Source organism: Solanum tuberosum, unplaced genomic scaffold, assembly GCF_000226075.1.
Source record: "Solanum tuberosum cultivar DM 1-3 516 R44 unplaced genomic scaffold, SolTub_3.0 scf00149, whole genome shotgun sequence".
Taxonomy (NCBI): domain Eukaryota; kingdom Viridiplantae; phylum Streptophyta; class Magnoliopsida; order Solanales; family Solanaceae; genus Solanum; species Solanum tuberosum.
Window position 1 is genome coordinate 245844 of NW_006239072.1, and position 16825 is coordinate 262668.

At 33.8% G+C, this 16825-nt stretch overlaps 2 protein-coding genes across 7 annotated transcripts in view; both read left to right on the forward strand.

The window, feature by feature from the left end:
- The first annotated feature begins 1749 nt into the window (after positions 1 to 1749).
- Positions 1750 to 7946, forward strand: LOC102595126 (cell differentiation protein RCD1 homolog). 2 transcript variants are annotated; one of them, XR_001474057.1, is made up of 9 exons: positions 1750 to 2035; positions 2877 to 2948; positions 3935 to 4024; positions 4488 to 4530; positions 6690 to 6796; positions 7022 to 7117; positions 7206 to 7396; positions 7510 to 7589; positions 7685 to 7714. XR_001474057.1 is itself a non-coding variant. In XM_006352455.2 (9 exons), the coding sequence occupies exons 1-9, from the start codon at positions 1844 to 1846 to the stop codon at positions 7781 to 7783; spliced, it is 960 nt and encodes a 319-aa protein (XP_006352517.1). In that variant the 5' UTR covers positions 1751 to 1843; the 3' UTR covers positions 7784 to 7946. The 2 variants fall into 2 exon arrangements, 1 of the variants encoding a protein (XP_006352517.1); XM_006352455.2 differs by having other exon boundaries at positions 1751 to 2035; positions 7520 to 7589; positions 7685 to 7946.
- Positions 7947 to 8922: 976 nt separating this feature from the next.
- LOC102596009 (cell differentiation protein RCD1 homolog) overlaps positions 8923 to 16825 on the forward strand; it is an 11320-nt gene continuing 3417 nt past the window's right edge. The window contains exons 1-8 of one of the 5 annotated variants that reach the window (XM_015310965.1): positions 12536 to 12596; positions 13329 to 13584; positions 13680 to 13726; positions 13808 to 13952; positions 14717 to 14767; positions 15371 to 15404; positions 15486 to 15646; positions 16555 to 16626. In XM_015310965.1, coding sequence (XP_015166451.1) covers positions 15518 to 15646; positions 16555 to 16626 — 201 coding nt within the window. In that variant the 5' untranslated portion in view covers positions 12536 to 12596; positions 13329 to 13584; positions 13680 to 13726; ... (2 more) ...; positions 15371 to 15404; positions 15486 to 15517. The other 4 variants (XM_015310964.1, XM_006352458.2, XR_001474058.1 and 1 more) reach the window with 4 other exon arrangements.

A 16825-nucleotide genomic window follows, 5' to 3' on the forward strand; every position in this document is an offset into this window, starting at 1 on the left:
GCGGGGGGGGGGGGGGTCAAGGAGGGGTCATTTGAACTCCCTTAAATGAAAAATCACATATTTATATAAATAATTTTTTTATGTATCTGTAATAGATGCTCGTTTAACTTATTTGTATATATTTATTTTTTTCATCTTTTGAACTCATTTGGTAAGTAGATATTTAAACTCAAACTAATTTTGAACTTACTCCAATGGAGATTTCAAGTTGATGCTTTACATTTTCAACTATGAGCTTCAATTTTAAGTCATATGGAACTCTTCAAACCATCAACGAAAGTTATTCCCAATTCAAGAATATAGATCCAAAAAATCGTATGGAAGCTTGTCGATTTTCATGGAATTTTGACATTTTTCAGATTTAAAAATTGCAGTTATAAACTCAATCAAACCCACTATCGATGTGTGTCTAGGGGTGTTAAAAGAATATGAAAAATCATCTGAATTGACCGAATTTAAGCGTACCGAATCGATTTATATCATTTTTTCAATAAAATTGTGGATTTTATGTAAATGTATAACCGTTCCTAACAATTGGGACGAAACTGAATAACCTTTAACAACATGTTAAATTTAATATATAAAACAATTTTTTTAAATATATTTTATAATTTTTTCAAATATAAATATAATCTAGGTTCTAGGCCTCTAGTGATTGGACGACTTTGGGTATTTACTCTTTAATTAGTTTTTAATTAATTGGGTTTAAAATTAAAAGATACTATAATAGATACTCTATCAAACAATACAACAAAACATATGCGAGTACTCCTATTAAATGCTTAAGATAAAACAATATGACAATATGATTTTACATTGTTGACTTCTTGGTGAAGAATTGAAGTGTTTTTTTAAGAATATACTTGCGAAAGAATTTTTTTAATAATAACATATTTTGAGGTGATACTTTAAAAGTGAAAAAATAATAAAAATTAATCAAGCCATACTGATACCGAAGAAAACCGACATGATTGGATGGTTTTAAAAAAAATCTAATATTAGTTATACATTATAAAATACCCAAAAAGTTGAGATGATATAATTTTTTAAAAATAACCGACCGAATCGTTCCATTGATACCCCTACTCACAACTTGCAATAAAATCTTCCAATTTTTTTCTGTGATATTCTTCATTAGGAGAGAATCAATTTCAATCATCACTCTATCCATTATTTTATGATAATATAAAATAACATTAAGAAAAAACAAAAAAAATAACTTAAATCACACGAGAGGGAAGAAGTCAATCAAAATAAAAGTAATAAATTGAGTCTAGTTAAATTAAGGAAAAACCCGATAAAAAAAATTTAAATTATAAAAGAGATTTTTTAAAATAACTTATAGCTTCTTAGCTTATTACCCAAGATCATTAAATATCGTGTAGCTTCCTAGGTATTACTTATAAATCGAGATATTAGAACTAATTTAATTTCTACTTGAATAATAAATATAACAAATTTTAGTAATAGAAGTTTACGTTTTAATTATGTTGCTTAGTTCATAAAGAGAAGAAAAAGAATTATAAATTTATTATATATAATATATTTTACTCATGTATTATTCAGTACAATTCGATACAAAAAATTATGTGAATTTCAAAGGTTTATATACAATTATTATATTATAAATTTATATAAAAAAATATTATTTTTTTGTAAAAAAATAATAATCAAAAAATGGATTCCATGGGTTAAATGGTTTTAAGAAACATGGACACCTCTACATAATGCCACGGTTTTAAATAAAACGGCGGATTTCGTCTTTGTTTAATCCGAATAAAGAGGGAAAAAAAGGCAGAGAAAGCGAAAAGAGGAAAACGAAAGAGAGCATTCGATTGAGGGCATGACCAACTTACCTCAGTTCTCAATCGGCGCCGGCGGAGGTTTCGGAGGTTTTGGAGGAGTTGCATCGCCGTCGTTGGCCGGTGCCGGAGCTTCGGCTAATAACGATCGCAACATGCAATCGGCTGAACAGCTAGTGCTTGATCTCAGCAATCCTGAACTTCGTGAAAATGCTCTTCTAGAGCTTTCTAAGGTTTATTCCTCTCACTTTAGAGGTTCATTTTCATGTTTTTGTTTTACTGTTGTATAGTTTTGTTCTTTCAATTGACTCAGCAGACATGATTTTGTATAAATCAATTATGGATTATGGTGAAGTTTTGTATATTGGAGAGGTTTGTACCTAGGGCTAAAGTTTGAGAATAGTATAAGAATCGAGATACTAGGTTTTGATGACTATTAAGATGCTTATCACTTTAGAGAGTTGAATTCACCAAAAATTGAGATGGAAAATGATGTTATCGTTGTTTAATGAGAATTGTAGGAGGAAAAAAAGAGGTTCAGAGGTTTACTTCCATATTTTGTTTAAGTGTCATATCGTTTTGTTTTTTATATCAACTCCTCGGGGCATGATTTTGTATAATTCAATTTTGGATTATGGTGAAGTTGCCTAAAATTGAGAGTTTAGGCATCAGTGTTTCTTCCATGTCTTAGAGCTAAAATTTGAGAATTGTAAAAGAATGGGGATACTAGGTTTATTAGACGCTTGTCACTTTTGAAGAGTTGAATTGTAATTGAAGCAGCAGTGGTATTTTATTTGACTTGATAAAACTGGACTAATGGGGCTTCTTAAATCTGTCGTCTCCCTTAGGCTGCGTAATTGTAATTTCTTCTTTTGGATCAATGGATGAACAGTTGGTGTCTACCCCAATACTCTTATTTCGCTGCTGACTCCTCTTCAACAATGTACTCATATTTGTGAATATGTGGAACACCAAATAATTTGGCATTTTAGATTGGGTATCATTTTGTTGTTATGCTAAATAGTATTAAGATTTACCTAAAAAAGACTTATTGCCTTTGTTTTTCTTTTCCAGAAAAGGGAACTTTTCCAGGATTTGGCCCCTTTATTGTGGAACTCATGTGCTACTATCGCTGCTCTGCTACAGGTATTTTGGAAAGTGTTCCATTATAATTTAGAGTTCATTTCATCTCTCAGATGCACATGAATGTTAAAGTACCACTCCATGTAATTCCAGCATTTTGTCTGTCTATTTGTACACACATTTCTTCAATGATTATTGATTACCTATGCTTCACACTGAACCATTAAAAGCAAGGAATAAAATGAAGCATACAACAAAGATGTCAAGGAAACATCTTAATGACCTTTTAATTGGGGTTTCTCAGGAACTCAAATATTTAAAATTGAAAGCATCACATAGAGTCCTAGTTTTTTCTTTCTTAACATCTTGTAGTCTCTTATGATGATAAATTTTTTTTGTGAAATTTCTGGCTGCTTGGGAGGGAGTGGTGTTAGTCCCACATTGGCCCATGGGGTGCTTCCCTTTTTGTAATTTGTACTCAGCTCACAACAAGGTTGGTTTTCCAATAATGGAAACTAGACAATGTATGTCATTTTCATTGTATATGTTGGATTGCTTTATCATTGACTAGAACAAAAATGGAATAAAATGATTTGAGGTAAAAATTGGAAATAAATATACAGGTAAAGTCTCAAAATAGAATCCCAATTGCTTTTCCGTATTTGTTGGATGTTGATGAAACCAATGGAGCCAAAACCCCACTTCGAGGAGACATTAACCCAAAAAATGAAAATATCACCACTAGGAGGAGAAATTATTGTCATTTGATCTAATCTCAGTTTAATTGCTTTTGTAACTTGACCCAACCTGGATGGTAAACAAAACCTACTCTATGTAAGTGGTTGGATGCTGTATCAGAAGCAATATTATTGGTTCAGTTACTCATTCTACTGATAAGATTCTGGACTTCTGTTCTCAACTATTTAATTTGTATTTCTTGACCTTCTATTGTTGATATTTTCTGGCCAGCTATTTGATTCTTATTTATATAGTGTGGAAGTCACTAGCTGTTTCTATAAGTTTGTAAACGTTAATTTGCATGTTTGCAGGAGATAATTTCTATCTACCCTGTTTTGTCGCCTCCAACTCTGACTCCTGCACTATCCAATAGAGTTTGTAATGCACTAGCACTTCTTCAGGTATATAAACTTCCTTTCCTTGTGGACTTTTTCTCTCTGATTCTTGATACTGTTTTTTCTTGCTGTTAATCTTTAAAGTAATGAGTTATTGTCATTATATGATCTTTATAACGATGAAATTTCGGCAGTAGGTGTAGAGAATTGGATATGCTTGGGGTTGTGTTAATATGTATTAAGAAAGGTGGAGGGTGAACACAACAGGCTGAGAGGTGTTCAAATTTTTAATTTTTTTCCTTGTAAAAAAATACCTGTTAGTAGTGAAGTAGTTTTGAGTTTATTTCTTTCTTGGAGCATGGAAGTGTCACTTCCAAATATCTGTTGTTATCATAGTGCCAAGTGTTTTAAGATGTAATTGTATTCCCAGTTTCCCACTATGCCTCTGTTATTTAGTTTTCTTGCTGGTCAAGGTCAAATCTTCTATCTTTCCTATTGAAGTAGTTTCTGATTGCTTTCTATTTTGCAGTGCGTAGCCTCTCATCCTGACACCAGAATGTTGTTCCTCAATGGTAAAGATTCTCTTCCTTTTTTTAAAGTTCTCTTATCTGTTTGTTAAAGGCAATAAGCTTGGCCTTTTTGATATACAATGACTGTACTTTTAGGTGGAATGTCGTTGGAAAGCTAGAATATTGTTGCCTATGTTTATTTGCAGTTGCTTTTGGGTGCAAATTCTTTCCATAGCAACTACACAGACCCAAAAATCTCAACTCTCCTCATAGTTACATCTCTTATACCTTAGGCACTTGCTCAGTGCTTTTTCACTTAACTAGCTTCTCGAGTGTAAATATACCCATTCATATATTAGCCATTTGTAAAATAATTTCTACACCATTAAAAGCATTTTTTTGACTAAATATTTATTTATGAAAGAATAAAGTACAAGTTTTATTGAACGATCAATATGGATCGCTGTATCATGACTTGTTTTTCAAGCTCAATGATTAATTGTTTCATCTGAATCTTCAATGATGAAGAATAATTTTTTTATCAGATGCATATTATTTTTTACTTATTTTGCTTTTATGAGTACAAAAATGTAATAAAGCATATCTTATCTAATACTTTTTTTATAAATGATATTTGTGGTGTATGTTCCTATTCATAAAATAAATTCAAAAACCACGGTTCAGCATATTAAAGCTCTAGAGAAAACTAAAACTAGTAACGGTTGTGTTTGGTTTGAAACCCACTTATTTTCCAATAAGACATTTTCTAGGATATCACTTTTCGTGGAAAACATTTTCCTTCATAGCATATAAATGCTCTTGGGATAATATTTCCTTACAAGTTATGGTTGTGTTTGCTTTACAATTTCAACTTTCGAAGAGGTAAAGTTTTGATGACATTGAACGTAAACAGAAATAGAATTATTATGGGAGACTTGTTTAAAATATTTCTGATAAAGAACTCTTTGCTCCAATGAAGCATACAACGCAAGTAGTGTTTAGATTTTGCATCCAAATTTATTTGGCAACTGTGCTCTTCATGATTTATTAGTTTGTAACTGTTTGTATGATCTGCTCCGTTGTGAACTCACGTGATTCAGTTTACGTCCCTTAAAACGGAGTATAATGCGATTATGTTGTTGTGATTCAGTGTCTTTAGTATGCCGATCGATTAGTGATTGATAGTCCATAAAGTTACACAATTTGACTTGGTTCCATACTAAAAGTGCAGAATTTGACCTACTGGTTCCATGCCACTTCAATCTCCTCTTATTGATCAAACATTGTATATTTTTTCCATAGTTCCTTGTATAGCCATACTCTGCTCTGCATCACCCATAGTTCTGAAATTTAGTTTAATACTTAGTTAACACTTCAAGAAAGAAAAAGTGTAGAAAGCAGATTAGTACTTGGCTTGGGGTTAGTTTGTAGCCATTTGGTTTTTAACGCATCATTCATATGATTTAATGTTTTTTTTTCTTCTATAAGTAGTTGGCTAGAGGAACATGGAAGGGGTCTCTTCAAGAGGTGTCTGTTGTGTGTATTTGTAGTTTTTTTTTTTTTTAAAGATAAGATAGTAATAAGGATATTTTTGAATTGAACTTTCAAGTTAGGGGTTTTATGTTTTTAATATAAAATAGATATAACTCTTATTTACTTGTCAAAGGGAATTCCACACACACAAGTCAAACAATAAGATCCAAATAGTATCACATTAATGCGACTTTGCATTCGTATGATAAATCTTTGGGGGAGAATTCGAATTTGATTTACATATGAAGACATTGAACTTGGATTTATCTTATCCAGGACTTATAGTAAAAAGAAAATTATACTTGGGTTTTCTTTTCCTCGGAATTCACAACTGTCGAGTAATAAAGACCATCCTTCCTTGGCAGTCACTGATGTCCATAAAGAGGATGAAAAAGATTACATGTTTGTGGTCTTAGGTTCATTGAAGCCCTGGTCGGTGTAACACAAGCATGTTGTCTTAGATAACTACCCCAGGCCCAAATTATTCATGTACAATGCTTTGTAGCCTTCAAAAACTTAAAAGTACATACATCTCATTAAAAAAACCAAATCAATGGACTTCATAATCATGATGTGTTCTTGAGATCTGGATAGAATTTTGTGTGATGATAATTGTAGTTGTGATCCTTCATAGTTGGGATATATGGTTTCCCTTGAATAAATCTTTCTGACTGTTTTCTACTTTGCAGCACATATTCCTTTGTATCTGTACCCCTTTCTTAATACAACGAGCAAGTCAAGACCTTTTGAATATCTGAGACTTACAAGCTTAGGTGTCATTGGTGCCCTTGTGAAGGTTATTGTCTACTGTATTTCATGCGTCTCTTCTTCTACTTCCATTGTTGTTAATGTAAACATTTCATTCATGATCATATCTACAGGGAATGACATGAGAAGGAAACCATGACTAGTTATAATATCAGGAGCTAATGATGCTATGTATGATATGCTTAACCTACCTTATTCAATTGTTATTCTAAAGGTTTAAGGTACTTTGTTTCTTTTGATTTTCTCTGCGCAGGTGGATGACACTGAAGTTATCAGTTTTCTTCTTTCAACAGAAATAATTCCGCTGTGCTTGCGCACGATGGAGATGGGGAGTGAATTATCGAAAACTGTTAGTCCTTCCCCAAAGCCAGTTTCCAGTAATGTCCTTCCTCGACTTAATTAGATTTTCATGCATCTAACTTTGTTCATGCTGACAGGTTGCAACTTTCATTGTGCAAAAAATCCTTCTAGATGATGTGGGTCTAGATTACATCTGTACCACAGCGGAAAGGTTTTTTGCAGTAGCCCGAGTTCTAGGGAATATGGTCGGCACACTTGCTGAACAACCTTCATCAAGATTGCTGAAACACATAATTAGGTGCTATCTTCGTTTGTCAGATAATCCAAGGTTAGTTTTCTGTATATCAGCATCCTGGTTTTCCTTTCAACTTGCTTATGCGTGACATGTCAGAGTCCTCTTCGGCTTTCTCATTTCTGTGAGGCTAAAGGTGATGTGCCTGGTTTATGGCAGGGCATGTGATGCACTGAGAGGTTGTCTTCCCGATATACTTGGAGATACCACCTTCCAGAGTTGTCTTCGTGTACGTAATACTTGACAATATAAGTAGCCCCCCCTGCATTAGACCCTTGTTATTTTTTTCTGACCATGACCATCTTTGTTGTGTTATGTTGTCAGGACGATCCAATGACGAGGAGGTGGCTGCAACAATTACTCCATAGCGTTAATGGAAATCGGGTTGCTTTACAGGCTGGAGGATTTGATCATATGCTGTGAACTGAATTTCATACAAATAGAACTTAAATAAGACTTCCTAGTCTTTGTTGTAGCACTTTAGAATGCATTTATGCTGTAGTCCATTATGTGAATAATCATGAAGATTATTATTATAAGATTAAGAATATTATTGGACCTATATGCAAACCTTTTTTTTTGGTTTCCTACTGTGTCTGTACTCTATTGTCATTGGGGAACGACTAAATCTGACTTTGCGTTGGAAAGTCTCAGAGTGGTAGTAAAGTGCTCTCTAACATGAGTACTTACCGATTCATCATAATTTTTGTTAGTCCTAGCAAATATTTTTGTTGCAAGTATGAAAGCAGTCATCGTTAATGGCATAAATATATGCCAGAAAGACTGCATTTACCGAGTCGACTTCCCCTGTTTAATGAAGTCCTTCATGTTATTAGTGCTCAAATTTTATATTTATAAGTAGTTAAAGTTAATAAAGATGATTTCTTATTTTAATATCACATCTTGCATAATAGTAATATTGAACTGGATCATTCTTTGCATCATAATTTTTTCTTTGTATTTTCTTTTCATATTTACTTTGAAATGCTTTATTTGAGTTGAAAGGGCTATTAGAAATCATCTATACCTTTTTTACGTCAAGGTAAAGTCTGTGTATACATTATCTATTTTAAATTTTATATATGAGATTATATGAAGAAGCAAAGTTGAGCCCTTGTATATTAAAGATCTGTTTGGTTACTGTAAAAGACAATACCTAATTTTACACATTGTTTCGTTTGAAAATAATATAAAAGTTATTCATGTATTAATACAATATTTAATTGATAGGTTTCAAATGTTATATAAAAGCTATTCGTTGTATTTTAATAATTCTACATAATTAATACTTGTATGACTTGTAAAGAAATTTATGTATAATTTATGCTCAATAAGTTATCTTGGTATTAGTTATATATAAATTAAAATAATAAAATTATATATTTAGGTCTATCAATTTACTTTCAATTTTTTTAAAAGATAGGTTGATTTAAATATGCGTCCAACCAATTTTTTTTTTTATATTAGATGTAGATCTAAAATTGAACATGTTCAAAATCTTTTTTTATCATGTGTACTTTTAATTTTTTTTTATACTATTTGTTTAATTTTATATTTTTTAAAGAAAAGTTGGAAGGCTTTTCATCTATAACTTATAAATTTCCATAGTAATGCCTAAATTCTGGAACGTAGCAATTCAATCAGGCATTTGCACTTCTCTGATACAACTCAGTTTTCTTCGCCCGGGAAAAGTACTGTTTTCGCGCGCGCAAGGCGCACCCCACCGGATTTTAACATTCAGAACACATGCAACCGCCGGAAGTTTGCGCGATGGTGACCGACGCAAATAGGTTGCCACCGCCGGAGGAAGAAATTACGAACACGGCGACATCAGTACAGGCAGTGGAAGAGCTATTGAAATATCGATTTAAGAATACGAAGCTTCTAGAAGAAGCTCTTACTCACTCTTCCTGTCCTAATTTAATTACTAATTACCAGCGGCTAGCATTCGTCGGCGACGCCGCTCTTGGCTTAGCTATTTCCAGTTATTTCTTCATGACTTACCCTGATGTTGACTGTGGTAAGCTTACTGACCTTCGTTCTGCCAATGTAAGTACGGAAAAGCTTGCTAGAGTTGCCGTCCGGCATGGCCTCTACGAGTACCTCCGCCGCGATTCGGCAATCCTCGATGAAAAGGTACATAGTAGTATTTAACTTATATGCATTACTTCACATTGTTGTGTAGTTTAAGTTTTGTTGTAGTTTCTCTTCTGTCCAAAAATAGTTGTGGCTTTTGGATTTACTAAAGCCAATTTGACTAATCTTCGAGCTAAATTGGATTGCATTTATTAAATATTTTAAAATTGAAATTTAGATGTTCATAAGATAAACATAAAATACTATAAGTTGCATTTCTTCAAAATGTTGGTCAAAGTGCATATTGTTTATTTAACAATAGAGAAGCTGATAGTGACAAGTTTTCCGAGGCGAACGGAGTAACTATCAAACAAAGAGGTATCTATTAAGCATCTAATAGAGAGTGTACACAAGTAAACATTTAATAAAAATTAAGACAAATCCACTTAGTGATGCCACTGGTCACATATTGACCTCTGCCTCATATGTTAATGTTAAAAAATTGGGTAAAAACATAAATGAACCCTCGAGAATAGGGTGTAAAGGAATGCCTGTAAAGTTAAAGCATGTAATAGGCTTTTCTGGATAAGTTTGGGAGGGTAATTTGTGTGTTTTTCCTTCAAATATTAAATACATGAAGGAAGGGAAATGACAATTTTACCTTTTGAGATCATAAAAAGAAGGGTAGGCATGCCATCCCTTTTACTCTTTAAGGTCTTTAAAAATGTATATATAACTAGATGGATGCTCAAAGTACAGTTTGATCATCTAAGTTGTGGAGGACTCCTCCACGATAGAGAGTAACTAGCTTTGTAAAAGTAAACAAAGTAGAAAATATGAACTCGGGAGAACTCCTCCCAATTACTATATGGATTGCTCATATAAGCAAGTTCCCAAAAATTACGAAATGTATTAATCTAAAAAGTCCTTTGGTTTGGCTAGTCTAGTTCAGAAGTTACATCTTATCCAATATGTATGTCTGTTTTGTTTCCTTCTGTAAGTCTTTAAACTTCTAAGGCCGTATTGTTTCATGTAGTGAAGATTCCAGTTATCCATCGCATATGGCACGTCATTGGTAACATTGTATCATTGCGCATATCAGCACAAGATCATCGAACTGATTACAGTAGTTCCTTTGTGAAATTGTAATAGAGGAGACTTTGATTTTGCACGTAGGTGAAGGAATTTGTGATAACAGTGCAACAGGAGGAGGAGATGGAGTTCTATGGAGGAATGATAAAAACACCAAAGGTTCTTGCAGACATTGTGGAGTCGGTAATGGGGGCTGTATATTTGGATTGTGGCTTTGATGTGAATGCTGTCTGGGTGGTCAGTTTCTTTTTTACTATTTAAGGTTGTAGTGGCCAAGGATCTTATGGAAACTCTCTTTTCTTTATCCTTTCTGGATTTAGAGTACCAATGTATCTATCAACTACGCCTTAATCCCAACTAGTTAGGTTGGCTATACGGATTCTCTATATTTGTTCCTCTGGATTTTGATTTTAACTTGAAAATGTGGTTTATGTGGAATCAAAGAGTTGAGTCTCGCAGGCTTATTGGCTATTAGTAAGTGCTTATAATTTACAGCCTCAGTGCTAGTATACAATGGGTTTTAACTGTTATTTATTGAACCTGTTTTCATGTAAACTGTAAAGCTAGTTATCCTTGTAAACTTTGCATAAAACTAACTCAAGCTGTACCCCTGTTTAATGTTTTGGACTTTTGGTGACTTTTGCTGCAAGCCGAGTGATGTCTTAGTAGTCATTAACTCATTATGTATGCTTGTTAATTTTCAGAGGCAAAACTTTTTTCCTCTAGTAATGTTTTTAATGTGTTATTCTCCAATTGATGAAAGAAATGATTAACATGTATTCCTAAAACAAAAAATTCAATTGTGATTCTTTTTGGTATTTTACTGAAACTCTTCTTGCAATTAAATTGTGTGCTTGTCCTAGGAATGTCACTTTTAAGCACATGTGATTTTTGCTAGCTTTTTCGGCGCAATTTGATATATGTAATAGATTTCATGCTGGACATGATTAGGGATTTGAACAATTTTAATTTTGACACACTAGGTTAGTGCTTCCACAATCCTTTTATAATATTACCCTTATAGAAAAAGGCTGTGTGTGAGAGAGAGAGAGAGATAGAAGGTTACAATTTGAAATTTGAATTTCTTTTACATGAAGAAGAATCTCATAATTGGGTTTCGTATCATTGAAAATCAAACTTGGAAGGGAAGAAATGATGAGGTATTACAATTGCAGAAAATTGGTGAGTGATTCAATGAGAAAGCCCATGAGAGCCAATTTGCCCACACAGACACCTGTAGGCAGATGTAGCATTTCTTTCTTTGCTCCAATGATTGATTTATTTCAGAGATTTCATCAATGTCTTATGAATACAATTATTTTCTTGAGCTATAAATAGGACATTCTTGTTTTACAAAGAGAAATGACGTCCTGATGTTTAGATTATCTAGTTGCCGTTTTTGGTTTAGATCTTCAGAGGCCTACTAGAGCCTATTATTATGCTGAATACGTTGGAAGAACAACCACAGCCTGTAACAATGTTGTTTGGACTTTGCAAAAAGGATGGAAAACAAGTTGATGTAGAACATCGGAAAGAGGGAGATAAAAACATAGCTAGCGTCTATCTTGATGGACAATTTATTGCATCAGCTTCGTCTGAGCACAAAGAAAATGCAAAGCTTCAAGTGGCAAAAGCTGCTCTAAAAGAGTTGTTCTATAACCCTTGTGATAAGATGGATGTTGAATTTGTTCCATTCCAGAGAAAAAAGAGGGATGTTGAATCTATAACATTTCAGAAAAAAAAAGATGGATGTTGAATTTGACCCAACAAAAGAGTGTGAAGGAGCGCCCCCAAGGCCTAGCTCAAGTGGCAAAAGGTGGAGGATTTGTGGCTTAGGTCACAGGTTCAAGCCCCACACCATGCAAAGCGAAGCCCGGTATTTAAGTGGAGAAGGGTAGAGGGGCGGGCCCATTATCCACCGAGTTTAGAAGGCTGTGATTGGTCCAAAGGGCGGGTCACAGACGGATTTCTCGGTTATCAAAAAAAAAAAAAAAAAAGAGTGTGAAGGAGCAAAGCAGAAGCTGAATGAGCTTTGCCAGAGAGAGAAATGGCCCAAACCAACTTACAGGTTAGTCTTTTTCTTTTGAGTGTAGTTGTTCTCATGAGTGACTTAGTGCCATTTTTGTCAGATATCTGTTTGGTGGATAAAGTTGTTACTTTTTTCGCTTGTACTCAATCTATGGCTGCAAGCACAAATTGTTTTATCAAGTCTAACATGCGTAACATGTTGTATCAGGGAATCCTAGTATTATGTTCTTAATCCTGGCTGTATATCTCCTTGTCAATCCATAAAGGAAAGTAGGTAACATATGATCAAACATTGATTCAATACTGAGCAGTGAAACTACCAATGTTTCTCTACTCAGTAGTAGCTTTAAGGTTTGACTGCACAGAATTACATAGGATTTTATAATTATATGGGAGTACAAAGACAAAATTAGAACTATATCATTCATTGACATACTAACATACATTGCTGACTTATACTCTTTGAACAGACAACAGTAAAATGAACTTATTCAAGTATTATGTTTTAAAAATATTTTGAAATGTCTGACGTTTGAGGTTTCATATTTTAAGATTTTATTTTCTCTTGAGAGCACTCCATATAAAATGGTTGTTCTGGACTAGCAACATGGTTAATGCATGTGTTCCATTTGGGATAGATTTTCTTATGGTAATTCTTTCTGGATTTGTTTGTCTCAATATCCAGTTGCTGCCAATTTTTTTCTGTTTCTGTTGCAGTCACATTAAATGTATGAATTTGGTTCCGTTATTGTTTGCTTTCTGATGTTTGCAGAGTAGAGAAAGAGATAGGTCCTGCTCATGATAGGAGGTTTATATGCTCTGTGCATATTATAATTGCTGAAGGCATGCTTTTTGTGATGGGGGATGAAAAGTCACGAGTAAAAGATGCAGAGAATTCTGCAGCTTTAGCAACTATCCGGAGTTTGCAGGAATCAAAGTTCAGTTGATTTATACATAGTTCCACATTCCAATTCCAGGATGAAGCAGGTAGCAGGGTTCGTTTCAACTTGGAAGTATATCTTACTCAGGTTCTCTCTTGATTTATGCTATAATCATATTTCGTGCAATAATCTCATTAACCACCGATGTTTGACTTTTTCATTCTTTAACAAATTCCATATAGAAAAAATGAACCTTGAGCCTAGAGCAACCCCAAAAGTAGGTCATAAGGTGAGGATTTCCTAATACCATGTAAGGAGACTAATTTTTTTTCCCACAATCAATTTGGGACTCATAACACTATATGTGCAGGAATGTTTCTCAGACTCTTCAAAAATATCGACCGAGTGCATGGCAAATACTTCAAAAGTAGTGCATTTTTGGAGGATCCGACACGGGTGCGACAATATTTTTGGATGATCCGAGCAACATAGGGATTCACCTATTAAGTGCACAAGTAAGACATGATCATTCCATATCTTACGACTTAGTTGATTAATACCTATATATCTATGTTCCATGTCTATAAGTGCATTGATCTAAAGTAGGAAAAATGTTTTCAACTTTTACGCTGAAAAGAACATTGAGAAACATGTGAGATACCCTTGAGAAATGTGACGAGAGCATTCTGAGCAAATTGTTTTAAGGTGCATGAGTCCAAGCATAGGTGGGGCTATCACTGATATGATGATATGCACAAATTACATTTGAAAATGACTAGTAAATTTTATTATGATCACCTCATTGATTTTATATGTATATATATATATAGTTAAACGACCCAACTGGGCCCATTTCATAAACTAAAATAAGATCTGTACAAAAATAATGACTTAGCCCAAAGTGCTAAATACACAAATAAAACAAGCGAAAGAAAGAAAAAAAAAAAAACAACTATGGTAAAGGTCTAATTAGGGAAGTGGACAGAGGAAAGGACTCTCAATCCTTGTAGAGTCCGCTGGAAGTCTCCATCTCCACACCGTTTCCAAATTGCATCTCTATCATCGGTGCTCCATTAAGCTAGCTCGAGATTCCAAAAAAAAGGAATTGAAAATCGACATAAAGCAAGTTCAATCATCTTTGTGCACTTAGTATTCTGAAGACGCACAAGTGGAGGAACACTTGCACGGGCTTGAATCTCATCCTCAGGACATTGAAATCAGTAATCTCTGAGTTCTAGACTTCGCTGCTGCTAAGGTTAAAGTCGTTCTTCCAATGCAGATCTACAAGCCAAGACGTAACCCATCTGAAGCTTAATGCGTACAACCATAAGTAAGTTTTGTACCTCCTCTCCTTAAATCTAAACTCTATCACTGATTATATCAAATCATATCTGGTTAATGGAAAACAATTGGAAAGACTATCATTTTTTTTTTGCAGATGATGATTTACTCGGATTCCCCTTCTAGACTTCAGTTTCAAAAACTATCATTTTAATTAGATTTGATGCCGAAGAAATTAAACTCCAAGTCAATCTCAAAAAAACGAAGAATATACCATTCAACTCAATCTCACAAATCTTCCCTTTTTGTCTTCAATTACATCAGAAAATGACTTATACATTTCATTAATGATCCTCTTCATTGATTATCAATAAATTCCATTGTCAAAATATATAGTTTCTTAGAATAGATCGAAGATCAAATCTAATCACTATTAATAGATAAATGATACAAAAACTATTATTTATTTTTAATTAGGTTTTATTCCAAAAAAACTAAGACCAAATCAATCTTGAAAATTACTATGAAATGCTCCTAGCATGCACAAGCACGTGAATGGTAGGTTTTGTTCATTGATGGTGTCGATGTTTTAGATAAAACAATAAATTTTCTTTATCAAAGTAATCAAACGGTGAATTTTGTCGTTGTACAGTTTGGGAACAGAAGAAAAAGGAAGAGAAAATAAAGTAGGTAAAGCGAAAGGAAGAAAAAGATAAAAGCATTCGATTAAGGCTTTAGAATGGCAAACTTACCTCAGTCTCTCTCAGTCGGTGTCAGCAGTTTCAGAGGAAGAGATGGTATGTCATCATCGTCTTCTAGTGCCGGAGCACCGGTCAATAAGGATCGCAAAATGCAATCTGCTGAACAGCTTGTGCTTGATCTCTGCAACCCTAATCTTCGTGAAAATGCTCTTCTAGAACTTTCCAAGGTTTATTCATCTTCGTTTATTTTCTTATCGTTTTATGCTTTATATCGATTCATTGGGGTATGATTTTATAAATTTCAATTCTTGATCATGGTGAAGTTCTGTAAAATTGAGGGTTTTGATGACTATTAAATGCTTGTCACTTGAGAGAGTTGAATTGTAATTAGATTAACCGAAAGTTGAGATGGAAAATGATGTTGTCGACTGTCGGATTTACCTATCAGATGCTTTTTGAGAATAGTAGGAGAAAAAAGAGATTCAGTTCCATGTACCTATTATAATCTGAATATTTCATGTTATCTCATCTGGGATTGATCTATTTCATTATGAAGAAGCTTCAATTCTTGGACAGAAAAAAAAAAAGAACAATCTCAATGTCGAAATTGTAGCTTCACAATTAGCAAGTAGAAAACTTTATGAATGATGTATAGTTAATAAATTGTGAATGCCATCTTACTTCTACCATCCCTCCTCTAGCGAAATAGTGACCACACACATGCTTATACAAACAATATTCTTTCTTTTCTACTGCTATGTGTTAATGAAACCTAACAGACAACTGGTTTTCAACTCCAGTGTTCTACCTAAGGTTGCATAACTGATTATCTAGAGCAACAGTGATATTCTAATTGATAAAATTGGACTAATGGGACTTTTTAACTCCGGCGTCTCCCTCTGGCTGCATAATTATAATTTCTTCTTTTTGAGAAATTGTTGCACAATTGATGTCTGCCTTAATACTCCTATTTTGCTGCTGACCCCTCTTCAACAATGTCCTCATATTTGTGTGTATTAGTATATGTGGAACACCAACTAATTTGGCGTTTTGGGTTGAGTATCATTTTGTTGTTCTGCCAAATACTCTTAAGATTTGCCTAAAAACACTTGTTGTCTTTGTTTTCCTTTTCCAGAAGAGGGAACTCTTCCAGGATTTGCCCCCCTTATTATGGCACTCGTTTGGTACTATCTCTGTATTTCTACAGGTATTTTGAGAAGTGCTTCATTATTATTTAGAGTTTATTTGTTTCTCATATGCACATGAATGCTAAAGTACCACTCCACACTGTAATTCTAGCATTTCTTCTGTCTGTTCATACACACATTTCTTCAGTGATTACTTATTACCCATTCTTAACACTGCACCATTTACCCCCCCCCCCCCAAAAAAAAAAACAACCCCCC

Coding starts and splice junctions, on each gene's coding strand:
- LOC102595126 (XM_006352455.2), top strand. CDS start 1,844: ATGACCAACTTACCTCAGTTCTCAATCGGCGCCGGCGGAGGTTTCGGA. Junction 2,949..3,934: donor CTATCGCTGCTCTGCTACAG/GTATTTTGGAAA, acceptor GCATGTTTGCAG/GAGATAATTTCTATCTACCC. Junction 7,590..7,684: donor CCTTCCAGAGTTGTCTTCGT/GTACGTAATACT, acceptor TTATGTTGTCAG/GACGATCCAATGACGAGGAG.